This window comes from Colletotrichum spaethianum (assembly GCF_022836535.1).
Source record: "Colletotrichum spaethianum MAFF 239500 DNA, contig01, whole genome shotgun sequence".
Taxonomy (NCBI): Eukaryota; Fungi; Ascomycota; class Sordariomycetes; order Glomerellales; family Glomerellaceae; genus Colletotrichum; species Colletotrichum spaethianum.
Window position 1 is genome coordinate 3,092,497 of NW_026054771.1, and position 13,532 is coordinate 3,106,028.

The 13,532-nt window shown below is 57.0% G+C and overlaps 2 protein-coding genes across 2 annotated transcripts; one reads left to right on the forward strand and one right to left on the reverse strand.

Moving 5' to 3' along the window:
- Window positions 1–4,616: 4,616 nt before the first annotated feature.
- ColSpa_00836 (beta-1,2-xylosyltransferase 1) lies at window positions 4,617–7,329 on the forward strand (the record flags this gene model as incomplete). Its single annotated transcript, XM_049267048.1, has 2 exons — window positions 4,617–4,754; window positions 4,906–7,329. 2 exons carry the CDS (start codon window positions 4,617–4,619, stop codon window positions 7,327–7,329), a joined length of 2,562 nt encoding a protein of 853 aa, XP_049123005.1.
- A 3,435-nt stretch (window positions 7,330–10,764) lies between these two features.
- ColSpa_00837 (uncharacterized protein) lies at window positions 10,765–11,208 on the reverse strand (the record flags this gene model as incomplete). Its single annotated transcript, XM_049267049.1, has 2 exons — window positions 10,765–10,782; window positions 10,828–11,208. The coding sequence occupies 2 exons, from the start codon at window positions 11,206–11,208 to the stop codon at window positions 10,765–10,767; spliced, it is 399 nt and encodes a 132-aa protein (XP_049123006.1).
- Window positions 11,209–13,532: the final 2,324 nt, after the last annotated feature.

The following is a 13,532-nucleotide window of genomic DNA, read 5'->3' on the forward strand; positions in this document are numbered from 1 at the left end:
TCATTCACCGCCTTAGAAAGCTCCCTCAGTGCCTTCTGTCTGCCACTTCGATGCCCCGGGCGGCGTGCACTGGCCACATGCAACCGCTACAGTGGAGGATGGACGCCTCTGGAATCACCACAGCAGCTCTGCTTCGCTAATCAGACTGCCTGGAAGCTCCTGCCCAGCAGCACCCCACTTCACCAGGCTGAACCCCCCCAAATTTTCGACGACGATTTTCTCGGTGAAGCTTCCCCAAGGCTGAGGAATCCGTACAACCCAGACAACCTTTGCTTTCCCCCCACACACACCCGATTTCAGTCACCGTCTCGATCTCGAAACAGAGTGTCTGAATAACATCACATTCACCATGGTTCGTCTTGAACAGAGATGCTCTCCCCCCGTCTGTTTGGTGTTTGTCACTAACCCTGTGTGCCCCTCCAGTCGTCCTTCAGCCCGACACAAATCTTTGAGGACGGAACCACGGAGGAGAAGGGAGAGAATGCCCGTCTCTCCGCCTTCGTCGGCGCCATTGCTGTCGGCGACCTCGTCAAGAGCACCCTCGGTCCCAAGGGTATGGACAAGATTCTGCAGTCTGCGTATGTTGAACCCCCCGCCTCCCGATACTTCATCCCACTTCGATCCACTGTCATAGCTGTAGCTGACAAACGTCCAGGTCAACCGGCGAGATCATGGTCACGAACGACGGCGCCACCATCCTGAAGTCCATCGCCCTCGACAACGCGGCCGCCAAGGTTCTGGTCAACATTTCCAAGGTTCAGGACGACGAGGTCGGTGACGGCACCACATCGGTTGCTGTCCTTGCGGCGGAGCTCCTCCGTGAAGCTGAGAAGCTTGTCGACAAGAAGATCCACCCCCAGACCATCATCGAGGGTTACCGGATAGCGAGCCAGGCCGCGCTCAAGGCCCTCAAGGAGTCCGCCGTCGACCGCAGCAACACCCCCGAGGCTTTCAGGAAAGACCTGCAGGCCATCGCCCGCACAACCCTCAGCTCCAAGGTCCTGGCCCAGGACCGTGACCACTTCTCCAAGCTCGCCTGCGATGCCGTCCTGCGTCTCAAGAACTCCTCCGACCTGAGCCATATCCAGATCATCAAGAAGGCCGGTGGCAAGCTGAGCGACTCGTACCTCGATGAGGGTTTCATCCTGGACAAGAAGATTGGTGTCAACCAGCCCAAGCGTCTGGAGAAGGCCAAGATCCTGGTGGCCAACACCTCGATGGACACGGATAAGATCAAGATCTTTGGCGCCCGCGTCAAGGTGGGAACGACCAGCAAGCTGGCCGACCTCGAGAAGGCGGAGAAGGAGAAGATGAAGGCCAAGGTGGAGAAGATCAAGGCGCACGGCATCAACTGCTTCATCAACAGACAACTCATCTACAACTGGCCCGAGCAGCTCTTCACGGACGCGGGCATCATGTCCATCGAGCACGCCGACTTTGATGGCATCGAGAGACTCGCTCTGGTGACGGGCGGCGAGATCGCCTCGACCTTTGACCACCCCGACCAGGTCAAGCTGGGACAGTGCGACGTGATCGAGGAGGTCATCATCGGCGAGGACACCCTGATCAAGTTCTCTGGTGTTGCTGCTGGCGAGGCCTGCACGATTGTGCTGCGCGGTGCCACGGATCAGCTCTTGGACGAGGCGGAGCGCAGTCTGCATGACGCCCTGGCCGTTCTCTCACAGACGGTGAAGGAGCCTTGGACGACTTTAGGTGGTGGATGTGCCGAGATGGTCATGGCTAAGGCCGTTGAGGGTGCCGCCACCCGCGTGGAGGGCAAGAAGCAGATGGCCGTCAGCAGCTTTGCGATTGCGCTGCGCCAGCTGCCCACGATCCTGGCCGACAACGCCGGTCTCGATTCTGGCGAGCTCGTCGCGCGTCTGAGAAAGGCCATTTACGACGGCATGACGAACTACGGTTTGGACCTCCTGACGCCCGGCGGTGGCATCACGGACATGCGGGATCTGGGCGTCGTGGAGAGCTATAAGTTGAAGAGGGCGGTTGTTTCGTCTGCCAGCGAGGCAGCAGAGGTACGTTCAGGCTTCAACATCCTTGGTCTTGGTTTCTGGGACGGATGACTAACTTTGAGCAGCTCCTTCTCCGTGTAGACGACATCATTCGTGCCGCCCCCAGAAGACGGGAGCGTGCTTGATTCGAGACACAGCAATGACGGCAGCACAGGAGGAGTTCCCGGCAGGATTGGGAGGCCAAGAAGAAGAAGAAAAGTCATGTTCTTACGTTGACGGTCAAAAGTGAAAGACAAAAGTCAATACCATAGATAAGGGGATCAATCTTGGGCTGGATGAATCAATGGCAGTGTCATGAATGAGTCTCACAACGCATCGCTCTGCACGCGTTGGACAGCTTGACAGTTTGATAAATTTTCTCATGACTTGTGTGTTGGCTGGATGACTATGTTGACATGTCTCGCCCAACGCTCTGGTCGCTCACGGTGTTTGGTGTGAACCGGGCGGGCAATTTACCAAATTGAAGGCTGCAGCCGGGGACCAAATGAGGCTATCCGCCCTACCAACCGCTGTGCATAAATAATAGAAAAAGGAGGCTCACAAGGGAAGATGGTGTTAGGTAGTACAAAAATAAAGACAAAGGGGCCTGGCTGGTTGCCGCCAAGACTATTATTCCCCGGTAGAGATGATCGACGCGACACAGCGACGCCCAGCTGGGGGGTGCCTTCTCCGCGCGACAACGGTAAAGTCGAATTTGAATTTGGCTTGGCGCCTCGTCTGTGCCACAACACGCGCGCAAACCTCATCTGCCGACACTCACATCAACGTCGTTCGTCTCAACACATCGTCATCATTCGTCCCATCTTCTTCGTCCGCGTCTTTGGTGATGTGCCAATCCCAAAACAAGTCGGGTCCACCGAGGTCAGCAGATCGGAATGTCTGGGTGGACTGGATCCCGGGCGGCAGGCATTGTCCATGAGTCGGTTTTCGCATTGCATCGACGCTTTCTTCTCCACACAAACACAGCCGCCGCTAGGTACACTACTATCTACATAATTAATTCCAGGCACAAACACAGACGTCCGCCGGCCGGTACACGTCGCAGCAGCAAAGCCACACGCTCAGAGCATCCTCCCCTTTCCACACCTCCGCTGCCTTGGAAGAGTGCCACAATGCCACAGTGCCAACCGTACGCCCTTGGAGCAGCACCATCAGGGGCGGCCCCGGATTCCATGGCCCACAAAGGCTCGTCCTGCCGTCGTCGCAAAAGCTGACCTATGACGACAGTCCACCTCTTTCCCTACCTCTCTTTTTTCTCGTGTTGTCTTCCCGGAACAGCAAACAGCCCCCGGCTGTCCGAGGGTAGCGAACCGTATTGGCCCCGTTTGCCAGCACCAATGTTGAGCACGGGGATATCAGCGATTTTTGTTAACCGGGGAAGGGGGGGAGGATTGGCCTGGCCTAGCCACGCCTAGGCAGATGCGTCCCACGAACAAAGCAAGGACCATGGCAGCGTACGAATATATGTGGACCGGTAGTACGGCACAATGACGGTAGAATGCTACTCGACCACCGACAGTGCATCATTGTCCCTCACTTTAGTCATAGGTAAAGTAGGGAGAGGCACAAACCGCAATGCTGGCTCTCTTCTCCAAACCTGCCACCGGGGGGCTTGCAAGTCGTGTGTGCTTGTTTGCTGGGCTTTGACTGGAACCAAGGAAGAGGTCCGCTGCACCAACAGCCAACGCCATGTGTGTGCCGGTCGTACGCTAGCAACTGTCGAGCTGTTGGTGACCTTCTTTCACGTCTTCTTTATGCCCCCTCCCCCTTGTCTTTCCCTAGTCTAGTCAGCTTCGACTTGTTGTTTTCGTACCTCCAAGTCTCTTCTGGCTAGCGTTACTCCCCTGCCGTCCGCTTTCGTGCAGCTCTCCAAGTGGAAGGTGAAGAGTTCCAAACTATGGTCTAGTGTGGGTGCGATAGTCTTGTGAAGCCCTGGATTTTCCAACATTGGTTTCTTCCTTCTTTTTCTTCCTTCGACCTTCCTGTTGCCAGCTCGCGGTTTCGTTTCGTACCGTTCCGCATCTGTTCCTCCGTCCCTTTGCGCGCCAAGCCGGTGCGAGTTGTCGAGGTCGATGGCGGCCCTGCTGAAGAGACATGGCGTCTTGGCGGCATGGTGAGTGAACACCCTCAGTCCTGGCTTCTTCAAGGCGGTCTTAGACACATTGTAAGAAGGTCTTGGGACCTACGCCTTTGCATCTGATTATCATTTGGCCAACCATTATGAGACCCTACGAACCAGTCATCTTGATCATGCCGAACCTGACCCAGCTGCTATGCTACAACCTTTACTAACAATTGGCTCGCTCACAGCTTCTTGCTGGTTGCCTGCACCGCCTGGGTATCCTCGCGATTCAACAACAGCGCCGCCTTTGGTAAGACACCATATACTATCGTATTACGTGCAACTCTCAGTTGCATGTGTTGGAGAAGATAACTGACACTGAACAGAACGACCGATACACTTCTCTATCCTAACGCTCCTCGAGTCCGGCATCCTCATCGCAATTGGTTGCAGACAGCTATCGCCATGGAAAGGTTCAACCAGCAGCGGCCAGGGATACCAACTCGCAACCTTTTCAACCTCAAAACATGACTGGCAAAGACGCCTCCAAGCAGGCATCGACGTCGGGAGAGTCCGCCAACTCCTGTCTTCGCCCTCCTTCCTTCTGGGATGCGTCATTGTGCTGCGCTCGCTTCTCTTCTGGCGCACGATTCGCACAATTCACTGTTCGTGGGAGAGTTTCATGGTACGTACACGAGAATCCGGCATGGCCCAGGTACACGGGTCTTTGGAAGACTAACGTGGTGCATGCAGACGTTCTTACCAGCTCTCGTTACTCTATACACGACGGCATCTCCCACCACGATCCAACTACAGCAATACAACCACGAACAACTACGGTCCCGCCGATGCTGCTGCAATGCAGGATCCGCGCGCTACGTCGTCCTCGCAATCCTCTGGGCCTGCGCCGCAAGGGCCACTCTCGCACTCTCGACACAATCTGCCGGCGCAATCTGCCCGTCGGGTTTCCTCCGATGGGAAAGACAGATCCCACTCGCACAGGTGCTGACCGTCATTTTGGATGCGCTGCTGGTCGTCTGTCTTTCAAGACGGCGTCAAGATGCGGTGGATGATGCGCCGCAGGCTTGGGCTTTCGCGTCACGGCTGTTCCTGGGCTCTGCTGGCGTACTGGCTGTACTTGCCACTTTCTCATTCTACCACCCCCGGAACGTACGATGGGCCTTTGAGCTACAAACCGTTGTCGCCAAGGATCTTTTGATGGACAGCACCGCGGCCGCGCTCGCCATCATCTCGGCGTTCTACGTCATGAGCGACATACACCCCAGCACGCTGGCGATGATTGTTACGGCCTCGGGAGTATACGCCCATCAGCTCTTCCGCATGTTGCAGACCGCCACGCCGGTGGACGACTCCCTGCCCTACATGATCGCCGGCGGCCTCACGATAGCCGGCGTCGGTCTCTTACTGCGCTACGAAAAGGACCTCACCGGCGCACCCGGCGCATCGGCAGGGGATCCACGCCTGATGCGGTTCCTCACGGGATGGTATGTGATCCTTGTCGGCTTCCTCTGCGGGACCTACCTCGTCTTCTATCCAGACTTCAACTCCTCCAACGCCCTCTCCTTCCCGGACCTGCTGTCCATCGCCAGCGCCGAATCCGACGCCTGGGTCGCCCGGGCGAACCAGAGCACAACCCTCGAGGGTGCCGTAGGTGAGTACCGTCGCCGGTATGGCCTTGCGCCGCCGCCCAACTTTGACAAGTGGTTTGAGTACGCCGTGGCCAACGGCTCGCCCATCATCGACGATTTCACGCAGATCAACGACGACTTGTTACCTTTCTGGGGCGTCGCGCCGGAAGTGCTGCGGCAGCGGACAAGACACGTGCTGGAGGTCCCGTGGCTCGGGATGGGAGGACTCCGGATCCGCCGTGGTAAGGTTGAGGTTGCGCCTGGGACACCGGGATCGCACATGTGGATGATGCACTCGATGCAGGACATGATTGAGGGGTTTGCCGAGCACTTGCCCGACATGGATTTCGCCATCAACCTAAACGACGAGTCCCGCGTCACCATCCCGTTCGAGGAGATGCGGCAGCTGCAGAGTACAGCCGCGAAGTCAAGAACGAGGTCACTGGGCAGCAACGACCTCAAGCCGTTCGATGGCACCAAGCCGCCGGTCTGGAGCGACGACGATACCTTTGAACCTCTCGAGAGGTCGCCATACTTTCTAGACCGCATCCGGGACCAGATCTACTACGACTTCATCGCCCCGTCCTGCCCGCCCGACTCCCCCGCCCGGAACACGCGGTGGTGGAGCCGCAGGGAAGCCTGCCGCGACTGTCTCATCCCGCACGGCGTCCGCGTCTTCGAGAGCCTCGAGAACCCCGTCGTCTCCAACTGGACCGCGGCCACGGACCTCTGTCACCAGCCGGATCTGGCATACCTGCACGGGTTCCTCATGTCCCCCGCGCCGGCCATCTTCACCAAGGAGCCGTTCCCCGTGTTCAGCCAGAGCAGGACGTCCGGGTTCGCGGACATCCTCGTCCCGTCGCCGTGGAACTACGACGATAAGGCGGCGTACCACCAGGGCGAGGACGTCGAATGGGATAGGAAGAAGAACACCATGTTCTGGAGGGGGTCGTCGTCGGACGGCTACGCGGCAAGGGGGTCGTGGCAAGGGTTCCTCAGGGCCCGGTTCGTCCAGGCTGCGAACGCGATCCAGACCGTCTCCCGGATCCAACAGGACGAGCAGTCGGCCTTTGCGAAGCCAAGAGACGAGCCCGACTTTGACGTGGGCTTCGTGGGCAGCTTTTCGAAATGCCACGAGGAGGACTGCGAGAGCCAAAGAGACACGTTCTGGGGCATCGGCGCGGACTCGTCCCCCAAGAACGCCGTCGCCTTTAGTGAGCACTGGAGATACGCGCACCTGATGGATCTTGACGGCGCCGGGTTCAGCGGGCGCTTCATCCCCTTCCTGCGAAGCCGCAGCCTCGTCTACCGCGCCGGGCTGTTCCGGACGTGGTTCGGCGAGCGGGTGCACGCGTGGCGGCACTACGTCCCCGTCGACGCGCGGCTGCACGAGCTGAGGGGCTTGCTGCGGTACTTTGGCGCCGAGGACGAGGGGAAGCGGAGGGCGCGGGAGATTGCCGAGGAGGGGCGCGCGTGGGCGGCGAGGGCGCTGCGGAGGGAGGACATGAGGGTGTACATGTTTAGGCTGTTGCTGGAATGGGGGCGGGTCGTGGACGATGCGAGGGAGGAGCTCGGGTTCGCGGTGGCTTGATATACCCCCTTTTTTTCCCCTGCTGGGCTTCTCTGGAGGTGGGAGATTGGATGTTTATCTTGGATGATCTTGTGTGTTTTTGGCATGGCATGGTATCGGCGTTGGCGGTGACGACTCCATAGACTCGCTGTGGCAACTTGGGTTATTGCCGTATGAATTGATCACGACATGAATGGCATTTGCCTCTTGTGCTTACGTCTCGCTCCTGGATTGTGTCCGAAGACACGGGCTATGGCTCGACCTGCGTCTATGATGGGCTCTGCTACGGCATCGTGCTCACAATAGTCGCCGCCGTATCCTCACTTACACCTCTGGCTCTGTTCTCAGCCCCGAGATAGAGTAGCATGAGGTGTGAAGCAGTCACGTAGCACAGCTGGTGCGAGCAAAAGCATATTTGGGAGGGGGCGAAGGGCACCGCCAGCTTCGAAAGAGGTCACGGCAAACACAGACGGGAACTCCGGCCCAGTCAGCAGCAAAACGGTGATACCCAGGAATGCCGACCGACTGGCGCCGCTCCCTCCCCTCCTCCTCCGTCCGTCAGGGAGCGTTTCCACCGTTTCGTCCAAACAGATGCTCCCTCGGCCCGCCGCCCAACGCGAACACCGACCGACCGGCCGAGCAAAATATCAGCCAGCCCGGGTCTCCTTTCGGCACGCCAGGCGTTAGGACGAAGGAACTTGATGAGACGCGGGGTCGGGGTTGTTGGGTGTCTCAGTTGTCGTGGGGGGTATGGAATCCAGTGACAATTTATCGAAACGCGGCCGAGTTTGGTTGGCAACTGTGGCGGGAGGGGAAATGATTCACCCTATTTCCCCGCGCAAGCTGGGAGGGACGAGGTGGAAAGGCTTGTCCGAAAATCACTTGCCTCGGGCAGGGCTTGATTCCGTTCTCAATGGAATTGAAGGTTTGTGACGTGGATGCGCGGTTGTGGCATGGCAGGAAGTCTAGACGTGCGTCCCGCTCGCAATTACAACGATATCTGCCTTGTGGACATTGTCGACTCTCATGCAAAAGACAGAAGACACATGCCAGCTTGATCGGTACGATAGCAGGAAACTCGAACATGCCATGTCACATGCCATGGAACCCACACTCGTTAATGTAGATAACCAAGAGGATGGTCCTCGGAGATCCAATGACATTATTACCTACCGTAACATAAGCTTGAATGCAGTTGCTGCAGGACACTAGCGGTCATATACAGTGGGCATAGCCAGGTGGCATTTGATGGGAAACACCTGGGACCATGCGCAGTTGGCGATCAGGAAATCTGGATCTGTCCCTGGGTTGCTGTTTTCCCGGCGGTGAATAAGGGGGCGTATTGGAGTCGAGACAAGACCACGATCCTACCAGTGGCGTCTTGTAAGAAAACTCACAACACGTTTGTTGGATCCCCATGCGGATGATGAGAACTCCGCCTCTTGCGTTCTGGGTGACGGCTTGGGGAGACTCGTCTTTTGGTTTGGATCTCAACAGTTCTCTCTTTTCCAATGACACACCGAGGCCGTCACCGTCGTCACCGTTCCTTGTCATGCAAATTGGGAAATGCTAGTTATTCCCATTCCAGCCCATTCACATATGATACTGCTGGATCAGTGACGGTCACTTATCGTTGCCGTCTGCCGCAAGCCCAGCAAGGCGTAGGCCAACCGTGGGCTGGCAGCGCGTGGTTGGTACTGCTGCAATCCCCCCTTTTCGTCCAGGAGACGTCGGTGGACTAGGCCAGGAATAACGAACTCGAGGCGCCTCGCAATAGGTTAGGGCAGGTGACCTGGCCGCCAGCCAGTTCCCCAAGACCAACGCGGGGCAAACGAATGCGTTCCGCCTTCAGCCGCCGGTCTGGTGATTAACGAACTGAGTCCTGTTTGGTGCTTTGACTCGCAGGAGACTTGCCCGAGATGGGGAGGTATCAGCAAGCTGCCAATGCTGCCTGTCTCCTGATTTCTTGGGAAGCCAACCAGAGTCGCTGCTAGCAAGGCGTGACGGAGGCGTTGCGACCCTGAGGCAGATTGCCGTGCCTGTCACGACCGCCTCTCGTCCCCCTCGTCGACGCACCCTCATCACATGTGAGACTGTTCCTCTCGACCGTGGAAAGGGGGACCAGCCTCGGGAGCAGTAGGATGAACAGCGGACCAGACGACACCATGACGCGAGGTTGACACAATTTGCAGGATTGCCATCATGATGAACATGGCTTTTGGTCGTGGGGCATCCAGCATTTCAGGGACACGTCGTCGTCCCAGGTCTGTCGCGCTGAGTTTTGATTCCCACATGATGGGCGATGTCTCCGCTGTGGACGAAGCCACCGGTATTGAGCAATTATCATGTGACAATTGCAAATTAGGTGTAAGCAACAGCAGAAGTGACTTTGACAGCAGTGAGCTTTTCAGCAAACCCCTGCCACGGAGTGATTGAGTGCGTTGGGATTGGACCTGGAGGATCTCGATGGGCTCAGCGTTGAGGTCCTATCGTGCAAAGACTCCACGGGGAGACAAATTGCTGGACTAGGTGGGAGGTCAATGGGCGCGCATTGTTTCCTAATCCACAGAATATTCACTGACCAGCATTGATGAGTGAGAGGCGGGTTATTTTAGGCAAGATATCCGTCGTGAAGAAGCGTCCCCTTTCCTGCGCTTCGCGAGGTACGTACCCCTAGCAAGTCAAACACCACAATCGCAATGAAGACGCGATGGCACAGACCAGGCCTTGCATCCATCTGAGTGGGCAAGTGGGGGATGGTGGGGTGCAGTACGTACCAATGAAGCTCTGCCGTCGCGACAAGGCCGGCCCTGGCCAGCAACCATCTCAACAAAATTGTCACCCCCAACAGAAAATTTCAAGGGCAGCAGGAAAGAAGGGGAAAAGGGAGTGTGAACGTGTGAACGATCACCACTTCGCAGAAGCGAGGCAAGCAAAAACGGGGGCCCTGGAATGCCACAATGCTTCCAGAAAACAGCGTTCCCACCTCGTCTTGTTTCAGGGTCTCTGCGCGCGACTCGACCCGGGCTCTTTGCCATAGCCGTTTCATCCAGTGTCTCGCGGTTTTGCCCGAGTCGATCCAACATTTGCCGCCTCTTGCGCTGAGTGTGCTGTGTATTGGCATTGTCGGCCATCAGCATGGGAAACTTGGACGCAATGCGATTCAGGAGTTGCGTTTGCCGACGGGAGAAAGCATCCTTTTGACAGTTTGGCGGCGACGTCGTTGACTACGGGCGTCAATTCAAGATTCAACCCCCTTCCCCAGATGCGGGCCCGTGATTGGCTAGCCATGTCAGCGGTATGCTCTGCTCCCGATTGGCTGGGGTAAGCTGCCGTCCAATTGCAAGGCTCCATTCTGCCGTGCCTTGTCCCCTTTCTGTTGCTCCGTTCGTGGGGTTCAAACAGACGAGAGCCACCTCTTCACGTGTATCGGTACGTCCCATGGCATTTCCCTCTTCACCCCTGTAGGCCCCTCTGGCGAGTGTGGGGAACATGGGTACGTATTGTCGTCGTACCTACCTCGGAGGTGTATCGATCCTGTCCCTCAAAGATCCTGAATCCTGTCAACACGATGGGAAAACCCAACACTTTGGCCCTGGTCGGTTGCGGCATGGGCGTAGTCTCTGCCGTGTACATATATCGATCCTCGCCCCAGAGGCATACCACAATGAAGCGATGTCTCCTGATCGCGAGGCCTTCGGAGAAAGTCGGCGGAACGACGAAGATGTCCAAGGACGGAGCTGTGCTGTCGCCATTGAAGCCCGAGCTGGTATCGACCGACAATAGTAGTGGTACAGTGGTCTGAGTGTCGATCTGACTCGGTTTTCCACCACGCAGCCGCACCGCCGTCTGCGCCTGGAGAGCATGCCTGATCTGAATTTCGCCCCGAACAAGCGCCATTTTCACATGCACAGACGAACGCCGGTTTGTGCCAGCCAGACAAGCCTTCGACGTCTGGGGGGGGGGGGACGGATGACCACCTGCGGCTGTACCGTACCACTACGCAAAACAAAGCCAATCGGCAGCCAGAGGCTCTTGTTGCTGCTTCAAGACAAGACGTCAGCAGCCGCAGGTGCGACACGGCAGCGACCACGGGAGCGGGAAGACGCCTGGTGCAGGTGGGATGGCAAATCAACTTGGACTTGGACGAAAATGTCTTGGATGCTGCCCAGCTCCAACTCTGACGGGCTGGTGTTGGTGCACATGCGGTGTCTTGCGTAAAGATATGCCCCATTCAGGCCGCGGCTGACGGGTTATCTCAGGATCGGCGGCCCTCCGTTGCAAGAGCGGGAGGTTCACCAATGCCTCCAATGGCCGGTCCCGGGAGGCTGTCAACGAGGAGATCCGGAATGGTTTGGGTGATGGGCAAATCAGATGATGCCACCCGCCAGACCAACAAAGTTACAGGCTGTTGACAGGTTTAAGCCCAGCAGCAGACCGGAATCGAAAGGCGGTGAGTTGCAACATGACATGCCCAGAGTGGCCCGCATTTTGCGCAGGTAAGGGTGCATTAGAGCATGAGCCGGGTGTCGTTGGCGAGCAGGCAAACGATGCTGTGGTAAGCTGATCCAGCAAGAGTACGTACGGGCCAGCGACCCAACAATGAATCATTCGCGGAAGCCTCGGTAGCTATACCTCGGATGCCGTCAAGGCGAGCACAGTCCAGAGGTATGTCTACTTGAGCAGAGGAATCCGACCCAGGGAAGCGAGACCGTTTTTGCCTTCCCGCTGGACAAAAACCCCCCTCATCCCAGGTGATCCTTCCCTGCGGTGTGCTTGTGCCTGTGCCTGTCTCGCGTTGCAGTGGTCGATGTTGCCCTCCCAGCCTACCACGCCGCTGCTGATTTGCCTCCCACTACTGTAGGGGCTCAAGGGGCTTCTTATCCTAGAACTCGGTCGTGAATGCAAACATTGGCCACAGAGGAGATCTAGCGAGGATCTAGACTGACCAAGACGTCTCTCAGAGCGGATAGAAGATCCCAAGATCCCGCCCCGGTGCCTGCCAGGCCTCAGAGTTGGCACAATGAAATCAGGTCGCCTTGCCCGTGTCTGTGCGGTCATGCAGAGACAGGAACCCCGACGAGAACAAGTCCAAGGGCAGCCAGATGGAAGGTGCAGCTGCGGGTGCAGTTGCAGTTGTAGGGCAATTTGTACATGTGCAGGTACATCCAGTTGAGGCAGGGACAGGTGTGGAAGTCGAGCGGGAGGAACCTTGGGCAATGTATCCGTACATGGACTTTCAGTCGCGACCTCCTTCCTCGCCTTACATGGTACATTCTCTACGGACTAGGCCCCGATACGTACCGTTCCGAGACCCTTCAGACCGCCGACCTCGTCCCAAAAATTCTTTTTCAGCCGATCTTTTTTCAAATGTACCCTCTCCTGCAATGCCGCCTTCTCCAAACATCCTTAGTCCAAGACCCCGTCCATTTTCGGCATCTCCATGCTGTCCATCAAAACGGTAAAACCCGCATCCTTTTGGCTTGTGAAGATAGGTGGGAACATTGGCCGCAATATGCTATGCTGGGATAGGAATCGCCCGAGGAAAGCCTATTCGAAACGTTATCAGCATGGGCCGAGGATAACAGGAGATTTGCTAGGCGCGACAGCTCATGCTCTCTGCCTGTGGTCGTGGATGGGTATTCAATGGCATTTGCCGTTATCAAACCCCGTCTGCTGGTTTCTCCTGAAGTGTGAACAGGACCCCAGTACGTGATCCATCGTCCAGCTTCCAGCTCCGGGAGTCCCTTCCGTCTGGCTCGCAAGTCTCGAGAAAACACCGGGGGGGCATCATCCCGTAGGGGGAAAAAAGATACCTTCGGTGCACATAGGAATTGGACGTTGCATTCTTGTACCTCCATTTATCGCCTCCTCAATCCTCTTCTCCTCGGTGGGTAACTCAATCAACAGCAGGCCCAGCAGAAAAATCCAACAGCAAGCAAGCAACCCTTTTTTTTTTCTTTTTTTTTTTGCCTACACACACCCCTGCCACGCACTTCATCCCTCCCGTCCCTGGTCTTGCCTGTCCTCTTCTCTCTCCCCTTGCACCGTGCCCTGCAAAAAAACCCCCGCGTGGCCAGAGAGGCACAAGCAACAATCGTTCCTCTCTGCAGTTCGTCCCCAACAAAAACGGAGACGTGGGAACCGAACAACAGCATACTTCCATCAACCACCACCGAGCACGAAGCACCACCATCTAGCCAAGACCGACCACCGAGTACCAG